The sequence below is a fragment of the Anser anser genome (genome assembly GCF_964211835.1).
Source record: "Anser anser genome assembly, chromosome: 4".
In the NCBI taxonomy this organism is placed as follows: domain Eukaryota; kingdom Metazoa; phylum Chordata; class Aves; order Anseriformes; family Anatidae; genus Anser; species Anser anser.
This window is the reverse complement of record NC_139724.1, coordinates 962,089-984,134: the sequence shown is the minus strand read 5'-3', so window position 1 is coordinate 984,134 and position 22,046 is coordinate 962,089. Positions and strand designations below refer to the sequence as shown.

Below are 22,046 nucleotides of genomic sequence, written 5' to 3'. Positions count from 1 at the left end.
ATGAATGGCTTAAGTTTGCCACATGTCTACCTTCACTTTTTTCACAGCTTTCTTGTTGCTGTGCACTATCTTCTTTCAAATCTTCTTTCATGTCTCAGTGCGTGGGCTGCAGGTTTTTTTGACACCCCCTGGGTCCCCGCTCCTGAGTGACTCACCATGCACTGTGACAGGTTGAGACAGTTGATGTACTAGTTCAGCTTTCCCAGGGATAAAGTGGTTTTCTGCTTTCTGGAACAGCTGCTGTGTTTTAAATTTATGTTGTGTTTTAATAAAATGTTCCAGTATAGATAAGCCAAATGTCTGTATTTTTATTTTATTTTATTTTATTTTTATTTTATTTTATTTTTTATTTTATTTTATTTTTTATTTTATTTTTTATTTTATTTTATTTTTTATTTTATTTTTTATTTTTTATTTTAATTTTAATTTTAATTTTATCTTCTGTAGTGTTATATCAGATGGATTTCATGGAGTTGCAAATATCACACCACTGTGCCTATTTGGCTTCCCTGTTTTTTGTTTGTTTGTTTGTTTGTTTTTAAGATGGTCAGCAACAAAAGTCAACTGAAGGAACTACAACATCCTGTTTGCAACATCATAAACTATCCCTTTTTTTTTTTATTTAGTTTAACTTTGATAGCCACAGAAGGAGCTGGTAGGGACCATGCAAAACTTGAGGGTAGCAAGAAGCTAGTTGAAGTTAATGGCACGTGCAAGTTAGTAGTGTGCCAGGTGATGAAAACTTCGTGATCAAGCTGTGTGGTGATGTAAATGGTTGTGCATGCCAGTAAGATGGGAAATAAACTGTTCAGCAAGAGCCTACCGCAAAGTAGAAGGCTGGAGTCTTATCTGTCGTAGATGGAAGAGTTCACGCCAGGTGAGGACATATGCTGAGTGGATCATTGATGCCTTAAAAATGATCACAGCCTCCACACGAGAACCTTAAGTTCTTTGTTTGGTCAAATATATTGACTTCAATAGAGGAGGATCTAGTACTCACGAGAGCTACTATTTGGACGTCTATATATGTATTATGAAAACATTATGTGCCAATGTAAAGCTTTAAGAAGTAGGCATGTTGGTATATTTGGCATATTGGTATATGCTAATTGAGTTCAGTGCCAGTCTGCACAGGGAGGAGAAATTTGTTTTTTCTCAAAAAGGTAAAGAGAGGGAAGGGTAAAAGCTGATTACCAGAACTAAAGCTTTAGAAGTGCTGTGGATAAGAAATGGTACATCTGCTGCCTTCTGTTAATACAAATGGCACAGATGCCCTCAGGCTAAGATAATGTCTTTTATTCTTTAAAATCCTTTTTGAGGTCTTTTATTCCAGAATGTCTCTAATGTCAGTGATATCATTGTGCATCGCTGTATTGCCTGAAGCTGACTAGGGAAGAGAGAGTTTGGGACTCATGGACTTCACAGAGTCTCACAGATAGCTCAGTAATTTGGTTGAAGAAAAAATAAAATTGCCAAACTCTTGAAAATGAGTTTGAACCAAATGATCTTTCACGACAATGGCTACAGGTAATCAGTGTAACAAATGAAATAGGAGGCGTTTAAGACAGCCTTCGGGCTGAATTTTGAAATACATGAGACCTAGCTTCAATAAAGGAGGCTTAGACAATTAACGTAGGGACATTGCAGACTACCTGGAAATGACAAAATGAAAACCATCAACATCTGCTTTTCTTGTTTTGGGAACAGTGGGCCACCCTGCAGATTGAGAAGGGAGTAAAAATGCAGAAGGCGCTGGCACTTGAAAATTTAATCTCCAATGGTAAGAATGAAGGTGACACAGCACTATTCATCTTGTATAAGGGCAGATGCTTTAATATCTTACACAGGAAAAAATGGTTGATATAGAGTTCAATGAGCAAGTAATTGCTGATTTTGTAAACCAACAAAAGAGACCTTAAGTACATTATAGGCAAGATAGCTATGAATGATTGAGCCTTCTGAATAAAAGGCATTTAAGAGACCAGTGTGAGTAGAGAAAGGCATTACTGATAAGCTTTTGGGAAGCTGTCCCATGTGTATTTTGTACTTTCTGACTCCGTCAGTTTGGTCTGCATAAGATTAGGAGGAGTGAAAATTTTTTGCACGTGATGTTGCTCTTTATGGGTTTTCTCTTGCTTCTTGTACCTCCCAGCATGCAAAAGATCAAGTCTCAAGTAAAGCAGCTACACCATCCCATGGATCGCAGACACAGTTTGCACTCTTTTCTAGGCACAGGGATAGAATCTGAGTATTTTTTTTTTCTATTCCCTCCTTTTATTTCTTCTTTAGTCACATAGACTGTTTGGTTTCTGAACCAGTGACTTTCAGGACTGATGACATTTTGTGCATTGAAGGTTTGACTGAAGAGTAGCTGGAGGAAATTTTGTGATTCTGATCCATTAGTAGAATGCTGATTAAGTCACTTTAAATGAATTTTTAATAATGCATATTTAACGCTCCCCCTTTAAAATCAAAAGCCAAAACCAACCAAAAAAAAAAAGTACCAAGTATTAGCTGACATGAAACAATGCAATTCTAGTAATTTTAACCAGCCAGGTAGGAATCTGATCTCCGAGTGACCTCAGCAAACTTCACTGAGACTTTGCTGCGTGGCTGTCCTTTGAGGTGTTAATTTTAAAGATGTGAAACATGAATTTGTTTTCCTTCTTCCTCTGCAGTGCTTTCATGTCACTCTATGTATAACTCTGGAAAAAATCTAGATGCTTTCATGTTTCTTGCTAGTGAGGCAATTCTTAAAGGAGAGGGGATGGGGAGGAGATGTCTCCAAGAAAAAATACCAGAGGAAGATGTTTGTTACAGCTGGGAAAATAGTATGGAAAAAGTAAAACTATACACCAGCAGCAAGAAAAATAACAATATTAACGCTGTCTGGCTTTGGGTCAAGAGAAGAGGAGGTATCTGTAATCTTGGCAGTACTCTGTTGACATTTTGAACTGTGTGTACTTAAGTTGTTTGATAAATGGCAGTGAAGTAGATGTTGTGCTCAAGCTTTTATTTGCAGCTCACTCTGAACACTTGTCTCCTTTCTTCAACATCTTAGTAGTTTAGTGTGATATGGTATAGGATTAGAGAAGTAACCTGTAGAATTAAATGCCAGTATATAAGCAAAGCCTACCAATGCAATTATGATGCTTAGAGTGGTAGGAGAGCCAGGTCTAAAAATCACGGTCATTTTACTATTTTTACTAAGGGGAAGGAAGACTCATTTCCTCATGCAGTTGCCTTGTTGTTTTTCTTTCTTTGTTTCTTGCTACAAAGGGATCATCCAGAGAGAGGAAACCTCCATGGAAAAGGAGATGGCTGGCCACCACAGGGAATACTTCCACCTTGGTGACGTTATGTACTTTGCCAAGAAGGCGTGTGAGGCAGTGGCAGAAGATGAAGTCACCCGGCGCTTCTCCTCAGAGGAGCTGCTGTCCTGGAATCTCCTCAGCAGAACCAATGCCAACTTTCACTGTGTCAGCTGGCAAGTGACTGTTGTGTGGATCATTGGGATCCTGATTCGGTACTGTCTCCTGATGCCTTTTCGGTGAGCCAGATGTAATTTGCTGGGATTGTTTTGTGTTTTTTTTTAAGTGCTACTTTTTATGGATGTTGTAACATCATGTGCTATTGACAAGTGCAGAAATGAGAATGTAGCAAGACTTTTCTTTCCAGGATGCCATCAAAACCTCCCAGAGGAAAACTAAAAAAAGTGCTGAAGATGTATGTTTCTTACGTTCTGTATTTTTTATTAGCATGCAAATGTCTTTATTCATTGAATTTGTTTTTTAAATCCCCCCACACCTGACTTGATAGCAATGATCTGGAGATCTTTCTGTTACGTAAAATAACAGCTGTTTCAGTTGCTAATATTAGGCTTTAACTGTCTGAATAAGAGAGGAAGATTGTATGCTGAACTCCTGTGATGGCTTCTTTACCACCAGATGTCTTGAGATCAAGGCTTACTTGTTTTTGGAAGATTGGCACTGGGCAGTACAAGATTTTGTACTCAGTGGAGGATTAACTGAATGAAAAGCTGTGCTCATATCCCATTGGCCTTAACTGCTTTCTATTGCTAATTTGTTGCTATGTATGGTGGAGAGAAGCATCCTATAAAGGAATCATAGAGTTAAAAGGTTTTCTGGTTAAGATTACACTTACCATTTTGTTTCTTATCAATTAATTAAGATTATTTTGTTTTGTAGCATCTGCTTGGCTTTCTTCAGCATCCTCTTGCTGGTCTCTGCAACTACGGTAGTAGGACAGTTTCCAAATGGCAGGTAGGTGTTTGCTGAGGGCTCTTTCCATTTCTCCTACATTTCTTTGAGGAACTGAATTTTAGGGCATTGGAACATAAGCGTACTTGAATTTGGAAGATTAATATGTACAATTGTGGGATGATTTTAGTCTACTCTTAAGCCATGGAGCATTCTGTGTGAGAAGTACAGCAATGACATCTGAAAGCAGACGTAATGTAACCCAGGTAGGTACTGCTGAGGGTCCATTTAGAACAGTGAATAAAGGGATGCTTTACTCGAGTCAGAACAGGGCAAGTTAATTTTCTACCATGAGCAATTCTGCATAGAGACTCTGATAAAGTTATGTCCTGTCAGTGCGAGCAACTTAAACGGGATTCAGTAGCTAAGGATTTTTATATTTAATTAATGTTAATACATGAATCAATAGCAGTAGCTTTCAGAGAAAATCTATAAAACAAAACCCCATCTATAATCTCATAATATCTTCTCCTCTGAATCTGGTCCTTTTAGAATAGATCTGAGTAGAAGAATGGACCGACAACTCTTCTGATAACTAGTAAGCTCCTCCTATGTGGTGATGTTAGCGCAATAAATCCTCTTAGCATGGTCTTTGTAATAATGGCAACTGAGAGTAAGTTGGAAAGTTTGCATTATAATGCACTATGAGTGACTACACAGAACTAGAAATGTACGTACAGCTTCCTTTCTTCTAGGGTTAAGTGCTGGCTGAGCAACCAGGTTCAGATGACGTGTGCTGCGTTAGGTATCCGATGTCTGAGTGGTCTTGTTCAGTTCCACAACAGGTGAGTGGTTCAACTCTGCTCTTGCTTGTTAGGCATTTTGTACAGTACTGGATGTCTCCAGTGTCAGAGGAAGATTTTTATTCCATTATTACACTGCTACTTGGATCATAGAACTTGTGTAGGTCATCTAGGCTCTGTCTGTCTTGATTTCAGTGAAGAAGTTTGTGTGCTCTGCTGTGTTTTCTGTTGTGTATTGGCAGGGTATGCAAAGGTGGACTAGCACTCTATTTTTCATTATAGAAATAGATGTCTTTCTGTATTTCTTATTAACATGTAATTGCATAGAAAAACATCATTGTAAAATGTTCAGCCATTCTACTAGCTGATTTGTTTGGTGACTAAGTCTTCACACTCTCATCTGTAGTAACTTATGGATGGTAATTTAGTAATTTTTTTTCTAATATCATGCTTGCTGAGTTGTCGATATGTCTGCAATGGAGGTCTCTGAAATGTTTTTTATTGGCGTTTCAGAGAGGAACCAAAGCCATCCTTTAGTATTTTTGACTTTAAAGTTTTAGTGTCTGAGAAGTCTTCAATACATGCCTCTGTGAATGTTCATGTATGCAGCTAAAATGCCTTTTCCAGTGATGTTGCATATTCTCAGATATAAGGAAACTGATTTTGATGAAAACTAGTAAAATTCGAAGGGACTCTTGAAAGTATGGGGAAAGATGACTTAGCTGTTGTAATGTATAGCCAGAGGTTTTAACACACTTCAGAGTAATATTAATATTTTAAATCGTCTTGTTCTTCCACTTGCTATGAATGTACAGGTAAGGTATGTGCATGACATTTTTTTGTCACCGAGGGTCTCTTTTGTGGATGTACATTCCTTGGATAGATTACCTGATGGGGCTTGCAGTCCGGAGAATATACATGAAGTGATGACTTTCCCTGTCGTTGCAGGGAAAACAGACCACGGAAAGGAGGCATCTGTGTAGCTAACCACACATCTCCAGTAGATGTTCTAATCCTGGCTAGTGACGGATGCTATTCCTTGGTATGAACAAGAGAGTTTTTAAATACCGGTAACGTTGAGATGCTCGTAGATGCAGTGTTGGACAAGAGGATGAGCTTACTGGCAGAGAGAGTGGGATTTTATAGCATTCAAAATCTCCCATTTAGGACTGTGATGTAATAGACACAGTGTGTGCACACTTCTGGCCAAGAGAATTGGTATCATTTGTGAACAAGCTCAGAAATTGGTTCATCTTTAGTTAGATTTTTTTCAACAAAATATCTGTGTGTTTTTGCTAGTGACTATTTTATTTTTTGGCTTGCAGGTTGGCCAGGTACACGGAGGGCTTCTGGGACTTATTCAGAAATCTTGCATGCAAACCACTCAGCATGTTTTGTTTGAACGTTCAGAAATGAAAGATCGTCATCTGGTGAGAAAAAGGTAAGGTAGTGAGGCGTTTGCTTAATTGTCCTGTCAGGTCTAGGAATTAATTGTGAGGCCCATTCATGAGCTGAGAGTGTTCTGACCTTGCATCTCCTTGTGGCAGGCAGCTGTAGGTTGTTGGCTGTGTAAGGTTTTAAACTACTCCATCAGTGAAAGTGCAGTGTGTAGCGTTCCTCTTCTGAATTTCCGATCGTTTACCCTGTAACCACTGGGAATTTTCACGTTGGTACAATCAGTCTTCCTGCCCCAAGCAGGACCCTGCTCATTCAGTTTCAAGGGTGATGATTCTGGATGTCAGGACCAAAATTGCAGTTCTGACAGCACATCTTTCCAGAACATGCCTTACCCTGACACATTTTTTCATCAGCTCTGAGCATCAGAAGGCTGGTTTTGTCTGCTGTGAGTACAGGATAAAGGGATAGTTGCCGATAATACTAAACTTTAACCTTAGGCTTACCTGTTTGCTTGTGGAGATAAACAGACTATTTGAGGGAGCCAGCGACAGCCCATTAGCAACTTCCTCAGTCCTCTTCAGTCTTACATGTGGAAGTTTGCAGAAGGAATTAAGCAAAGAAAAAAAGATCCAGGTACCACCCAGCTCCTAGAAGCTGGAAGAGCATCCTGGAGAAGTGTTCATGTGTGTTTGTTGCCTGTACTGCTCTAAAGGCCTGCAGTGCTGATTTCTGGCAGAGACGGTGTATTGGACTTGAAGGCCATGAGAAGGATAAGACTCAGTATAGCAGTTGTTAGCCTTTTAGGTGTTCAGAGAATCTTCTTACTCACGCAAAATTCTCATGAAATAGGGTGCAATGCAGCTAACGTGAAGCAAGTATCTATGACAGTTAGTCCTTAAAAAGGGAGATGGTCCCCCTATACTGGATTGATCTCTGATTTTTTTTGGAATCTGATGTTTTGTTTATGCTTTTTAACATAGAGTGGGCAGGAAATGCATGCTCTTGATTCATAGGAAAGGCACATAGGTATCTTGAAAACCAGCAGATTTTGTGCATCATTAATCAGCTTAGTGAATTATTTGTTTAACAACAGTTGTTCTTAAGTGATGCAGAAAATGCAGTAAAACAGTGGCCTTTTTCTTTTCTAATGTGGAGAAACATTATATATATAAATCTGATGCTAGGAACCTGGAAAGAATGAAACATTAAATATACCATGTGCTTTAGTCAAAAAAAAAAGGGGGGGGGGAATAAAAAGGTTTGACTGTGTTCATTGCTAGAACCTGTCTAAGATTTTAACATGCCATAAAAAGCCATTCTTGGGCTTCCTTTTAATTGGGTCAACATGGTGATATATAAGTAGAGGGTACAGTTTTATAGAAAACCTACATACGTATTTATCAAGAGAAAACCACTAAGATCAAGGCCTGAACCCAGTATACATCCTTGCTGAGACCATTGACTGGCAAAGAGTTATTGGACAAGAGCTTTGCCTATAAGAGATCACAGAATCACAGATTCATCTAGGTTGGTAGAGACCTCCAAGATCACCTAGCCCAACCTTTGACCTAACACTAACAAGTCCTCCACTAAACCATATCACTAAGCTCTACATCTAAAGGACCTTTCTTTTAAAGACCTTCAGGGATGGTGACTCAACCACTTCCCTGGGCAGCCCATTACAATGCCTAACAACCCTTTCCGTAAAGAAGTTTTTCCTAACATCCAACCTAAGCCTCCTCTGGTGTAACTTTAGCCCATTCCCCCTCATCCTATCACCGGGCATGTGGGAGAACAGACCAACCCCCACCTCGCTACAGCCTCCTTTAAGGTACCTATAGAGAGCGATAAGGTCACCCCTGAGACTCCTCCAGGCTGAACAATCCCTCAGCCTCTCCTCATAAGACTTGTTCTCCAGACCCCTCACCAGCTTCATTGCCCTTCTCTGGACACACTCCAGCACCTCCATGTCCTTCTTGTAGTGAGGGGCCCAAAACTGAACACAGTACTCGAGGTGTGGCCTCACCAGAGCCGAGTACAGGGAGACAATCACCTCCCTAGACCTGCTGGCCACACTGCTTCTTATGCAAGCCAGGATGCTGTTGGCCTTCCTGGCCACCTTAGCACACTGCTGGCTCATGTTCAGCCGACTCTCAACCAGTACTCCCAGGTCCTTCTCTGCCAGGCAGCTTTGTAACCACTCATCTCCCAGCCTGTAGCACTGCTTGGGGTTGTTACGCCCCAGGTGCAGGACCCGGCACTTGGCCTTGTTGAACTTCATACAGTTGGCCTCAGCCCATCGGTCCAGCCTATCCAGATCCTCCTGCAGAGCCTTCCTGCCCTTGAGCAGATCGACACACGCACCTCACTTGGTGTCATCTGCAAACTTACTGAGGGTGCACTCGATCCCTTCATCCAGATCATCAATAAAGATATTGAAGGCCCTAGTACTGAGCCCTGGGGGACTCCACTAGTGACCGGCCTCCAACTGGATTTGGCTCCATTCACCACGGCTCTTTGGGCCCGGCCATCCAGCCAGATTTTAACCCAATGAAGCATACACCAGTCCAAGCCATGAGCAGCCAGTTTCTTCAGGAGAATTCTGTGGGAAATGGTGTCAAAAGCCTTACTGAAGTCAAGGTAGACCACATCCACAGCCTTTCCCTCATCCACTAAGTGCGTCACTTTGTCATAGAAGGAGATCACAGAATCATAGAATCATAGAACATCCCAAGTTGGAAGGGACCCATAAGGATCATTGAGTCCAACTCCTGGCACCACACAGGTCTACCCAAAATTTTAGACCATGTGACTAAGTGCACAGTCCAATCACTTCTTAAATTCAGACAGGCTTGGTGCAGTGACTACTTCACTGGGGAGCCTGTTCAAGTGTGCAACCACCCTCTCAGTGAAGAACCTCTTCCTGATGTCCAGCCTAAACTTCCCCTGCCTCGGCTTGACACTTCCTGCGGGTCCTGTCACTGGTGTTTATGGAGAATAGGTCACCTGCCTCTCCTCTCCCCCTTGTGAGGAAGTTGTAGACTGCGATGAGGTCCCCCCTCAGCCTCCTCTTCTCCAGGCTGAACAGGCCCAGTGACCAGAACCCAGATCAGCTTCATCAAGCAGGACCTGCCTTTCATAAACCCATGCTGACTGGGCCTGATCGCCTGCTTGCCCTGCAAGTGCCGCGTGATGACACTCAAGATAATCTGCTCCATGAGCTTCCTGGATACTGAAGTCAAACTGACAGGCCTGTAGTTTCCTGGGTCCACCCTCCGGCCCTTCTTGTAATGGGTGTCACATTTGCTAGCTGCCAGTCGACTGGGATCTCCCCCGATAGCCAGGACTGCTGATAAATGGTGGAAAGATGACAAATGTTTAGATTCTTAACAAAAGTCAAATACGAGTCTTCTGTGAAAATGAAATATACACTAAAATTTTATTTTCTCTCCACAGAATTAGAGAACACATTGAAGATAAGACCAAATTACCCATTTTAATTTTTCCAGAAGGTAGGAAACAACTGCATAGATTTTATTGCTCTGCTCACTTTGGACTGAGTGCAGTTTGTCATATCCAATCTTTATGACTGAGGTGTTTATTTTTAGTGTGTAGAATTAATTAGCTCTTGTGAGATACGAGAGGTCAGATTCAAATATTTTACAACAGCTCTACGGCAGTCTATTTGTCATTCTGTGTAGCATAATGAAAGAGAGAATGGGCTCTGGGATTATGGTACTGAACGAAAGCTTGCTTTCTCTCTAGCAACTTAAGTCTCCTTTAGGCAGTGTAGGATTCATTTGCTGATACCTTCTCTTAGAGTAGATTCAACTTTTCCTATGTTTCCATTCTGGCTAGGCACCTGCGTAAACAACACATCAGTTATGATGTTTAAGAAGGGAAGTTTTGAGGTAGGAGGGACCATCCATCCAGTAGCAATCAAGGTAACGTATTTGCAATTTCACAAACATGGAAGGATTTTTTTGCAGATGGCTCTCAAGTCAGAGAGGCTGTTTGTGTGCAAACCTTAAAAGGGGCTTTGTTTTGTGGGAATAAGGCACTTAAGCAAGTCCTGAGACAATTGAATCTTTTCATGATGCAAAATGTCTTGCAGCCCAGTGCAGTATGGAAAACAGTTTGCTGAACTTCTTTAGCAACCTGAAAAGTACATTTGGAAATGCTGTGCTGCTTGTTCAGTCCTATCTGGCCTTCTGTCCTAGGTCTACTGGCTTTTGAGGGTTAAAGGCACGATACTAGTAATTGCACTATTCTCTTGATGTTTGCAAGGCTTTCAGAATAGCTTTAGCCCAGTCACTCTACCTCTTCCCCTAACATTCTTTCTGAGCATAGGCCTTAAATCTCTTCATACCAGTTAGAAGGCAAAACATGCTTGTTCTTCTTGTCTTCCAGTATGACCCCCGCTTTGGAGACGCATTCTGGAACAGCACAAAGTATTCCATGATGACTTACACTTTTAATGTGATGACCAGCTGGGCTATTGTCTGTAACGTGTGGTACCTGCCACCAATGGTCAAAGAGGTACTTAAGCTTTTGTGTGTGTTTTGGAAATGCTCATAATGGGTTTCTGAGAGGAAACCTGCATTGTTTTTCACATTATGTTAGCAAATCATTATTGACAATCTAGTGGAAAAAGGCCAGGCAGTGACACTGTAGTCCTAAAATTAAACCAAGGTTGGGAATCAGGGCATGTGGCCTAGTAGGACAATGAAAGCCATCCTAATACAGATCTGCATTTCCTTCTCTAGGATTCATGGTGTGCTCTTGGAGTAAATTAAGCTTATATCTGTGAAGGCTGTAAGCTTCCTATAGCATAGTAATTTATCTGTGCAGTAGATATCTCAGAGTTCTCGTAGCTGGACAACTGAAGTACAGTCACCATTCATACCTGCTGGCTGCGAAAAATAAGCTTATCTTTGCGCAGCTAACACTACAAAGCTGGCAAAACTTTACAAGAAGGGTTTGCATCTTCTCTCTAGCTTGCTTCTTCTTTACAGTCATTTCTGTTTCCTGTTTTTTTTTTTCTTTTTTTTTTTTTTTCCCATAATGAGATCCTGTGGGACACCTGAAACAGCAGATCAAGCCATGTAACAGGGGTATATCAGCTCTGGGCACCAACCTGAAGCTGACAGTGAAGGCCTTTGCTGCAGCACAGTGCATTCTGGTACTGCCTACCCCACCCCTTGCCCTACTCTAGTCTTGGCAGGGAGGCTGCTGTAATGCATCTTCAGAGTCTTCTGCAGTTCAGGCAAACAGACCCTTGCAGAACCATGGTAATACACTGGCACTGAATGCGCCCGGCCCCAGCTCTGTTGAAGGCACCCCGTCTCCTCTGAGGTGATCTTGTCAGTGTGTTAGCAGCTTCTTGGGGTTAGACCGATGCTGTGGTCCTGGGTGCAGATACATCCCCTGCTCTGGCCAGACCTGCGACCTTGCTCTGTGTGTTACCTTGGATTGCCACGGAAACCATAGAGCCTCACACTTGGTTCTTCTTGGCCCTGAACATGGCAGACTCAGTGTGCTGACTTGCCAGGTGGCATTCCTCAGGATCAACTGGAATATTACTGCTGCACACGTTTGTCTTGTGGCATAAACCGAAGTGTCCGCTCTCTGACAAAAGGTGAGAAAGTTTCTCGAGTGAGAAAGTTGCACAGCAAATCATTGATGTCTTTTTTAGGAAGAAGAAGATGCCGTTCACTTTGCCAACAGAGTCAAGGCTGTCATCGCTGCTCGAGGAGGAATGTCTATACTTCCTTGGTATGAGGAAACTTTGAACACCTTTGAAGTGGAGTTAAAAACATATCTAGGTGTTTTGTAATCTAAAACTTAAGCCTGGAATCCTTTTAAAATTTCTTCCATGTTTTTGGCAGTACAGATCTCTTAGTGTTGCATTGCAAAAGCCAGCATTTAGGGTAAAGTTGCTGTGACTATGCCACATAAATATTATAACATTTTTCTGCCTCTGAAGTGAACTCAAGGCTGTTTCTTATCTGTATCTTTCAGGGATGGAGGACTGAAAAGAAAAAAGATCAAAGAGTCTTTCAAGGAAGAGCAACAGAAAAAATATTGCCAGATAGTAACAGAAAATGGATCTGTGGGAAATGGAAATGTTTATTAAATGGTATTTATTTTATCTCATTTTTTTTGCAGGACTTAACTACACAGAAAATGGGCGCTTTTTTAATATTAAAACCCACATCCTTTCCTGCTGACCCTGTAAGATATTTTGCATATGACGCAGCAGGGAAGCCATGAAGAGATAGTATTTTTTTTTTTAAATAAGGCTGTCAATTTAAAAATAGGAATATTTATGGTATACTTGAGAAATTCTGTGCAATGATGAGTGAGAAGAATCGGTAATAAAATTACTTAGGTTCATTAAAACACCATTTTAAGAAATCTTTGAGTTACCCTGAAGACTTACCTGTTAATTTCTTAACTTTTAATAAAACATATCTGTCTTCCCATCCTGTATGGGCAAGCTGTTTTAGTTGTTTTTCTGTGAGCTGCAGGCACTGTGTTGCTGTAGAGATACACCTGTTATATGAGGAGACACGGAGAAGTTCAAGAAAACGTTTTGAGAATTGCAAGTTGGAGATGAAGAGTTGGATGTCTGAGGGAAAGAGACAGTTGCTGACCTTACTCTCGACGTCCCAAGACAAGGCATTACCAGGTAGGAAGATTTCCAGGGTCCCACTGATCAGCAGCAGAACAGCAGCAATGGCAACGTGTCCCAGATGCCTGGTTGTGTGACAAAGGGATAAATTAGTGTAAATCAAGGAGAATGACCTAGGAAAATATATCGTAATTTTAAATATTTATTTTGTGAATTTGCTATATCCCTTTTTGTATCTGTTTGCATGCATTGCGCAAATTAAAGAAAACACGTCATGGCTTCTGTTATGCTCTGTTGTAATTATTGCTGGACAGCCACTGGCTTGTGTTACCACTTGATGTGAAGGCTGCTGATTGCTGTCACAAGCCTACCATCCACAAATAAACACAGTGAGTACACTTAAAGAATCAGAGATGTAAATACTCCTGTGATCTGTATGTCACTTAGAAAGCACACACAAATAGGTGTTACTTTGCTGAAGCTGCTTGAAGACACGAGCCAGTAAGGATAGTAAATAAGGTTTACATTACAGCAGCCCATTGAGTGAGGTCTCAGCAGAGATGGAGGACCACAAATACACATGCACAGATTTAGTACTGCCCAGCCATGGAGAGTTTAGGGCTTAGGCATTAAAAACTAATATGCATGTTTGGGGGCTGCTGAAGGAGGTGGTAACTCTCCTACGGCTGCTTGACACAGCAATTAGAAGAGAACTTCTGCTCTTATGTGGCCTGCTCTGACGTATCATCCCAGGCTTTAGTTTCTATAAGTACATGAATACTCTCCATGGGTCAGTTGGTTCCAGCTTCAATATTGTGTATAAACAGCAGGAGAAACAGCCTGTTTAAAAAGGCATTAGCCAACCAGGTAGGAAGAGTGCTAGCAGAATGTCTGCAGAGGAAAATTGCTTCAGGCTTTCCTAACAGGAAAGAGGTCTGCTCCTTCCTGTCTGTAGGAAGCTGTGCTTCCATTATCCATTAAGTTTTTTAACTTAGTTTCCTGGCATAAAACTCCTAAATGCTGTAACAGACTATCTGTGTAACTACCTCTTCAGTGTGTCAGAGTTTACAGTTGGAAATACTTCTATATGAATGGTACCTAACAGAGGTAGCAGTTGTATGTGACAAGTGTTGGGAGCATCCTTTCCACGCTACCATGTTCCTTCATCCTGCTCAGTGATGGAAGGGGAGAGACTACAGGTGAAAGGTGGGAAGAGATGGGGAGACCAGGAAGAACTGCTGGAAAAGGAATTTTCCCAGTTGGGCTTGGCTTTGCAAGACGTTAGGAGCTGATGATGTCTCTCTCTCTTCCTGTCCTGCAATGCTTCCCCAGGTTACCAAGAGAAGAGCTGTTGGATGTGTGATCCTTGTTATCGTTATAACTTGTCTTGGGCCTCTGAACCTGCAAGTATCACGTGTCTCTTGTTCCGCTGTGGGAGGAGTGGGCTCAGTCAGTGTGTGTGTCTGTTTTCTCTGCCATCTTTTGGCTGTCTTGACAAAAGAAGCTAAGAACTCTGACAAGTAGGTACTTTTATACAGAAACGTGACATTTCAAGCAAACGATGAACCCAAGGACTTGTCAATGACAGTTGAAGTGTGCCTGTTTACCTGCTGGTAAAAATACCAGCCTGATTTCAAATAGAGATTGTTTTGTCTTACCCTGCTTTGCAGAAATGTTTGTTTTTTTAATGGTGTTTTTTTAACCTACCCTTTATCTCCCCCTTTCCTTCCTCTTGATACTCTGTGCATGATCTGTATTTCATTTGCATTTTTCAGTAGTGGCCTTTGGCAAATGCCTTTAGCTGTGGTTGTATACTGCCCTCAGAATGCTGACATTGTGGAGGAGTTGGTTGTTTTCCCAAAGACCATGGATAAGTATGTTCTCCTCCTCCAGCAGGAGGACATGCTAGCAATAAAAGATCACGTTCTCATGATAATTTGTGAGTGTGAAGTTGGTGAACTGCAGTTTATTTCCTAGGAAATGCTGTTCTTTCATTGAAAGAACTCACGTTTGTGTTACTTCCTTTTTCTGTGCTTATCATCTGCCAGTCTCCCAGGAACCAGGCTTGAAGTTGAGGTCCTTGTTTATTCTATACTTATGCACAAGCAGATAGAGCAGGGCCTTGTGGTTAACTGTGCCAAATGATAGGTCTAGATGGAAGAGAGGATTTTTTTCAGTGGTCCTAGGTGTGTTCATCCCATACTTCTGAGATGCCTAAGGTAGTGGGCTGTGTGTTGAAAATCAATTTATGTCAGAATGCAGAGTCTTAGAGAACAAAAGTGGGTCCTGGAGAGGTCCGCAGCCTTAAACTGCATTGGTGCTGTCCTGCTTCTGCCCTGAGTGGAAGGCTGGAGCTGCCTTCCCTGTATTTAGTCTTGTGGCTCTGAATAAGTAAGGGTAACTCCCAGAACCCCATGAAGGGTTATGAGGTCTTTGTTGTCTCTCCTTCCTCAGGTAGGCTTTTGACACCAAAGCTTGTGAAGTGAAAGAGTTTTTAGGATGTTTGCATTACTACTGCCTAAGTCTTCCTTGGTGGGAAGTAGAACTTGTAAAAATGATTTATGTTTTCATCCTGTTATATTAAATGTGAAGAATAAAACAGCTTGAGTATCTGGTGCATATTTCTGGGTTTTCACTTCCGGACTAAGATGAGGTTATTTGGACATGACCATTTGTCACATTTAAAGTATATTGTGCCGCTTTGCTAAAAGGGTAAAAGTAACCTGAAACTTTCCAGTGTGAATGCAGTGTAACATAAGTTTACATCCAATTGACTACCACTACCTTAACTTCTCTGAGCTGGTATTTTAGACAGCTTCTCTAAATTTCCTGGGCTTCCAAGAATTTACGTGAATCGAATAGCAAAATGGATCAAGAGTTTTGCAGTATAATTTTATAATTAGGAGACATTATAATTTATATATATATATTTTTTGCAGTAATATTTAAGGGATGTCTGAGTGCCTGTTGTTTACTAGGAGTACAGCTCAGATTTAAGTATCGTAAATTAATTATAACAATTGTAATGTTACAGATACTTATCCCTATGTTGTCTAATCAGCTTAGTGACCTCTTGGACTCTGTGAGAATTAAGTCACAGTTGGTTAAAACACCTAATAGTCTTTTGCTGTAATGTATCTGCGTGAGTCCTTGGTCTCATTTTCTCCAGAAGTCTTTCTACATCTGTCTTAAACCTTTGGGAACATCTGCAGCGCTCTTCTCTCTGGCTTAAGCTGACACGCTCCACGTTAAGGGGAGATGCCTCCCTCGCTCCTAATTACCTGAGCCAGTCTGCGTCGCATCTGTTTGATGGACTTGATGTTATTTTAAGAATTTGTTTTGGTAATTGTATATACGCCTTTTATAAGACGAGCTTTAAAGCGTTTAAAGGTAATGCGTAGACTGCCATCTAGTGGCGCCTACTTAGTGCTAGAAAACTCTCCCTTGTACATCTTTCTTAACGTTTCATTTATTGTGGAGATGCCTTAAAATGTGATGAATAAGCCTGCGTATTTTCCTAGATTTCTGGGTAACAGTGAAAACGTAGAAATAACTTTTATGCCCCAAACACCAGACCTTTGACCATCAGTTGTGGTATAGTACAAAAGCAGCTTATACTTGTTCCAAGTTAAGTTTGCCAGTGTTGCATGGGGTTTCCCCAGGCCATCTCTTTCCTGTGACAAACCAAATCCAGAAATACTTCTGCCCTTGAGATGCTTCAAAATCAGGTGTGGGCCTAACCCCTGTGCTTTGATTTGTACTTGGAAATTGAGTGGAGGCAGGCTGCAAGCCTGGGATGTTGGCGAAGGCAGCGTAAGGGCAATGTTCTGAACTTGTTCCTGCCAGTACGATTTCCTTGAGCGGCAGTGAAAACCGTCATCGGATCACTCCAAATTTGGCTCTGCAGTGTTTTATCTCTCTTCCCCTTGAAGGGGCCTGCCCTGAATGAACACCTGGGGAGCAGCCTGTGCAGCTTTACAGGTGTTCATTTCTAGCTTCAGGGTGTCTAGAGAATATATCCTGCATACGTGCACAGTTAGAGGCTCGATTTCAAGTAGACCAGTAGTGGTAGGTCACAGACTGATCACAGGCAGAACCTCTGGGTTTTCTAGTTTCTGTGGATGACTTGCTTTTGGCAATGTTTATCCTGCAGTGAAAATCCTGTTTGTTCACCTGCTTTCAAACATAATTCCCAGCTTTGAAGCAAACTATGGAGATGACCTGTGAGGGTTTCAACGTTTATCTGGTTTTGGAAAAGCAGGATTAGGATTTAGTGGAGCTTGTACAAAGACAGAGGCCTCCTTGGCTCTTCTCTTTTTGTTGTTGCTGTACAGATATAAAGGCTTTGTAGCCATTCTCCTCTCCCCTCCTCCTTCTCCTCCTTGATTTATTATTCTAATTAATGATGGCTCCTCAATTAGTGTACCAGACTTCTTTGTCAGCAGACTTCATTCTGATCAATTGTTATCAAGGCTAGCATTTAGTATATCTGATCAATACTATTCTATATAATGGCCATGGTATTGACCGATTTCTAATTTTACAGTATGTTGAGCCCTGCTGAACTCTTTTAATATGATAATTGCTTTACTAATCAGTAGTCATGATTTGGGTGCAATTGTGCATGATTGACATCAGTTGATATCCCTTGCTATTTGTATTTCACTGAAAGAAGATGTGTGTGGTGAAACGTTAACCATAGCAGTGCATATTAAACACAATAATATTGGGGAAAATACTACATACTTGCATATCAGGCTGAAGTGCAGATCATATATGGCTAGAGGCAGTCCCCTTTACCCATATGATGTATAACTTTACAAGAGATAGAAGTATATAGACACAGCCAATAAAACTGTTATACTTAGATAACCACTCCTTTGGTCATTCTTTTATTCATTTTATTTCATGAAATGCACCTGCGATTGATTATAAAGCTATGCATATATATATATCATAGATTTATTAAAGGTATCTAAAACATGAACTGTGCCTTTATGAAATGCAAGATTTAAGCTGGTTTCTATCCAGATGCCCTCTTAGACATTTGTTTTTTTTTAATTAATATTTTCTCCAATGTCATACCCTTCCTCTTTGCATTGTGTTGCGTTACTGTTGGTGTGCTGGTGGCTCTGCTCACCAGTTGCACGTTATGAGCGATGAATGAAATACACCGGTGTTCATCCAACCGTCTGCTTTGTGCGCCATGCCAGGACACAGCTCTTGCTGTGGGACCAGGAGGCGGCAGCACTGTATGCAGGTCTAATGCTGCAGAGAGACAAAGATCGTTATTAATGTGTCTTCTGGGAAGTGCAAACCTTAATAGCACTTCGGTAAAAATAAGATGAAAAGGTAAGTTAATTTACTCACAGCAGCATGTTTTGTCCTTCCTTACAATACTGGCATGAACAGAGAGGAACAGTATCATTACAATTAGTAATTTTGTTAGATTGGAAGCTTAAACTATTAAGAGATGGCCAAAATCTTGAAATCATATATGTATACACATACACACACATATATATATACACAAATAATTATTTTTTTAATATATTTTCTCCTCATCAAACCCAACAGAAAGGCAGGTTGCGAGGCCTCAGGTCAGGGTGGACAGTAAAAGGAGGTGCCATCCTCCCTGTGTGCTCCTTTTGTTTGTGCCTCGGGCATGATACCAACAGGCGTCTGCTGGCTGGTCTTTTCTGAGCATTTTTTGCTCTCCGAAGACGGTGTCTGCACCTCCTCCTGTGCTTGATGCACAGAACCATGAGACTCCCACCAAATCCCTCCCAGTTTAACACCATGGTGAAGTCAGATAGGCTGTCAAGTCAGTTGAGCACGGGTGCTTGGACTGTCCCAACGGGAAGACCATTGCTCAGTTGCCTTCCGATGCTCCTTTATTGACGCAAGACTAAGCTTTAAGTATGTGCTAAAGTGTTTTTGTTGTATAAAGGCCAGGATATTTAGCAAGTGGTTAGAACAAGCACTAAGGCATCCCACTGAAAAAAAAGTTTAGGTGGACAGCTTTCTCCAGATCTTCTAGAAACTGTTTCCATATAAACACTCTCAGCTGTTACATCCCTAGTGATAAAATCATGCTGTAGGTGGGAGGACAAATTCTCACAAACTCAACGCTTTGCTTACCAAAATGAAAAATGCTGGATGCTGAACACCCGTGAAAATTTGCCCTTGTGATGTACTTGTCATCATTGCTAACTGGAGATCGCTCCCTCCATATTTTTTTTAAAGCCAGCATTAAAGACTCAGGTTCTCACCTCTGCATAGGCACATCTGAGACACTCTAGGTTGCGTGGAACACGTGTGCAAGGCTGACAGCTAAATAATCTAGGAGCCATGTGAAGCCCGTGCCTTCTGGAATGACAGCCAGGTGGAATGCTGAAGGGCAGCCAAAGGAAGCGCGTGCCATCTGTGCGGGGGCAGCCCAAGTGCCCTATGTGCCGCCTTTTTAACAGGCACTGTAAACGTGTCTGGTCCTGGACAGTCAACCTTTGCACAGTGAGAAGCCGGGAATTATTTCTGGGTTTTAGGCTTGGATTTGGGGCTTTTGAGTTTAACTCAGAAGCATTCTTCATGTGTGACCCAGCACTTACTGGACGGAGGAGCACAGTAAGAACAGTTTGACTCGGGAGCCCTGTTACGTATTCAGCTGGGCAGGGGAACTGTTTGTGCCAAGGATGATGTCATGGTTACTCAAAATAGAACAACTCCAAAGGGGGAAAAAGCAAAAGCATGGCCCTGGGGCTACCTTGCCAGCTACTTCAGCAGGCATCAGGAGACTGGACTTTTTTTAACTTCTGCTGCAAATTGGTGTGCTTCAGGGCCCTGCGTGCCTTGGACATGAGGAGGAAGGCTGGAGTGCCTGAAGCAGTTGTCTCCAGGACAGGCTGCTGAACTGAGAGCCCTGGGCAGACTTTGAGCCACGGTCTGTGGCTGCAGTTGTCTCTGCCGCAGTCCGTTCCCTAGTAGCTGTTTCATCAGGAATCCGCTTTGTTTCTGCCTGCTGCTGTTAATGCCATTTTTTGGGTGTCCACGTTTTCCCATATGTTCTAAAGAAAAACTAGATTTGGGGCTTTTAATGGGGTTCTAATTGTAACTGGATCACAGAGCTCCTAGAAACCATAATCCCTAACTTAAGGAATTTAAATTGTTTAGGATGGGACATGCTTGGGCACTGTTGGTGAAGTGCATGGTGCTTCTGAGCCCTGATCCTTGCTAGAGACAGCATGCAGTTTGCTGCAGCTGTCAATACATGCTGCTAGCCGTAAAAGCTAGGCAAAAGCAAGACTACTGCCAATGCTTATCTGTATTGTCAGTGCAACATGAATCAGAGGTAGATTCATAGAAGGTAATATGCCATTTTGGTTCCGGGATATAAACTGAAGCTGAAATCATCTGACTCCTCAGTGTGTAAAGCATATCAGTTTTTACAGTGAGTTATAGCAAATGAAATGGTAGAGAGAAAGCATGACCTGCCTGCAATCAGAAGACAAACGCAAGAGTGCAGAATTCCCCTGAGTGGCTCACTGGCTACCTGCCATTACCAAATGGCAGGAGATAAAAGGTAGTACTAAGACAACTATGCTGTAAGGGACCATATTTATTTCACATAAAATACAGATATTTACATGATCTGAAGCTGATTGATATTGTGGGAATAAAAATGTTGTTTTTGCAGAGTTACATAGTTTAAAGGTAAGGAATGTGGTATTGAGATATGCTTGCAGTGATAAGAAAACTTAGCAGGCGACCTTGTAAAATGCAGACAACCTACTCCGTAGAGCAATTAGGTGAAAATCACGGTGTCAAGTCATGTCAGATCAATGAAGAAACATTACCACTTCAAACAGTAAAAAAAGTCAAAAGAAATTTGAAATTGAACAGGCCGGCAACTGAAGGCCATGTATCGTCTGTGAAGCATCATATAGATTGTGAACCTGGATTACCTACTCAGTGGAGAAACAGGGGAGGGTCCTGGTCGTCGAAAAAGTATATAAACTGTTATGGAACTAGTAGGCGCGCTCCTGCTTGTGGGATGCCCGCCACTGCAATTGCGAATAAAATTGCTACTTCACTGAGATCCGGGCCTGAGCCTATGTTATTGGCTACAGAGTGTTTCTCACAATATTCTGAAGCTGCCTGGCTCTAGTGACAGGAGACAAATGTACAGCTACTTCTTAACAGATCTGACCCACCCAAAGCCAGAAATATGTGCAATATCTTTGCAAAGGGAGGGTGGTGCTGAATGAGGCAGCTCTGTCTGGATGCTTGTCCTGGGTCAGTTCAATAGCATTTCCCTGCTCCCGGAAAGACATTTTGCAGCTACACTCCACAAAGCCAAACTCTACAGGCACAGGTAATCAAGCAGGATAAAATAACTACACCCAAAGGAATGTAAAAATAAATTGTTCAGAAAACGAGTGTACTACAGCTGACTAGAACATTATATGTGATTTTTCTTATTCTTTGATTCAGTTCAACTGTCACAATTACAGTTTATGTATACAGGGCTTTTGAAGCAAAAAATGTAAATACATTCTTCTGACGGTCATAAAAATAGATTAGTGCTGGTATTTGCAGAACAAAAATTAAGAAATCTGGTAAGATCCCAGAAAGATTTTTTTTAAAAAAGTCAACACACCCAAAGTTTTTGGATTCATTCGGAGAACCTGGTTTAGATAAACATGAGGCATTTAATTTCACCTTCAGCCTTTTTTGAATGCACTGACCGCACTGTGTGAAATAAGTCAAAATATAAGGTTACATGAAAATGTTTTCTTCCAATTTTATCAACACTGATATATTCTCATAAGATCTTTTTTTCTCATGGTTTGCACTTTCTACTAGAAAGTGTTCTTGCCCATGCTGAAAGTACGGTCCCAATGCTTGAGAGAAAAAAGCAGGAATGGTGGCATTAATTTTAAACTACTTTATCAGTAGATAAATGATGACTGGTTTATAACTGCTCTACCTTTT

At 41.4% G+C, this 22,046-nt stretch overlaps 1 protein-coding gene across 8 annotated transcripts in view; it reads left to right on the top strand.

The window, feature by feature from the left end:
- The window catches only part of LOC310898763 (glycerol-3-phosphate acyltransferase 3-like), a 36,664-nt gene extending 22,317 nt beyond the window's left edge, over positions 1-14,347 (top strand). For 4 of the 8 annotated variants that reach the window (XM_083834208.1, XM_083834207.1, XM_083834206.1 and 1 more), the window contains 11 exons: positions 1,708-1,780; positions 3,280-3,550; positions 4,209-4,283; positions 4,976-5,065; positions 5,972-6,065; positions 6,349-6,464; positions 9,878-9,933; positions 10,280-10,365; positions 10,832-10,960; positions 12,117-12,196; positions 12,443-14,347. In XM_083834208.1, coding sequence (XP_083690334.1) covers positions 1,741-1,780; positions 3,280-3,550; positions 4,209-4,283; positions 4,976-5,065; positions 5,972-6,065; positions 6,349-6,464; positions 9,878-9,933; positions 10,280-10,365; positions 10,832-10,960; positions 12,117-12,196; positions 12,443-12,557 — 1,152 coding nt within the window. In that variant the 5' untranslated portion in view covers positions 1,708-1,740 and the 3' untranslated portion in view covers positions 12,558-14,347. Of the gene's footprint in view, positions 1-626; positions 878-1,707; positions 1,781-3,279; positions 3,551-4,208; positions 4,284-4,975; positions 5,066-5,971; positions 6,066-6,348; positions 6,465-9,877; positions 9,934-10,279; positions 10,366-10,831; positions 10,961-12,116; positions 12,197-12,442 lie in introns of all 8 variants that reach the window. The other 4 variants (XM_083834209.1, XM_083834210.1, XM_083834205.1 and 1 more) reach the window with 3 other exon arrangements.
- The last annotated feature ends 7,699 nt before the right edge of the window (positions 14,348-22,046 follow it).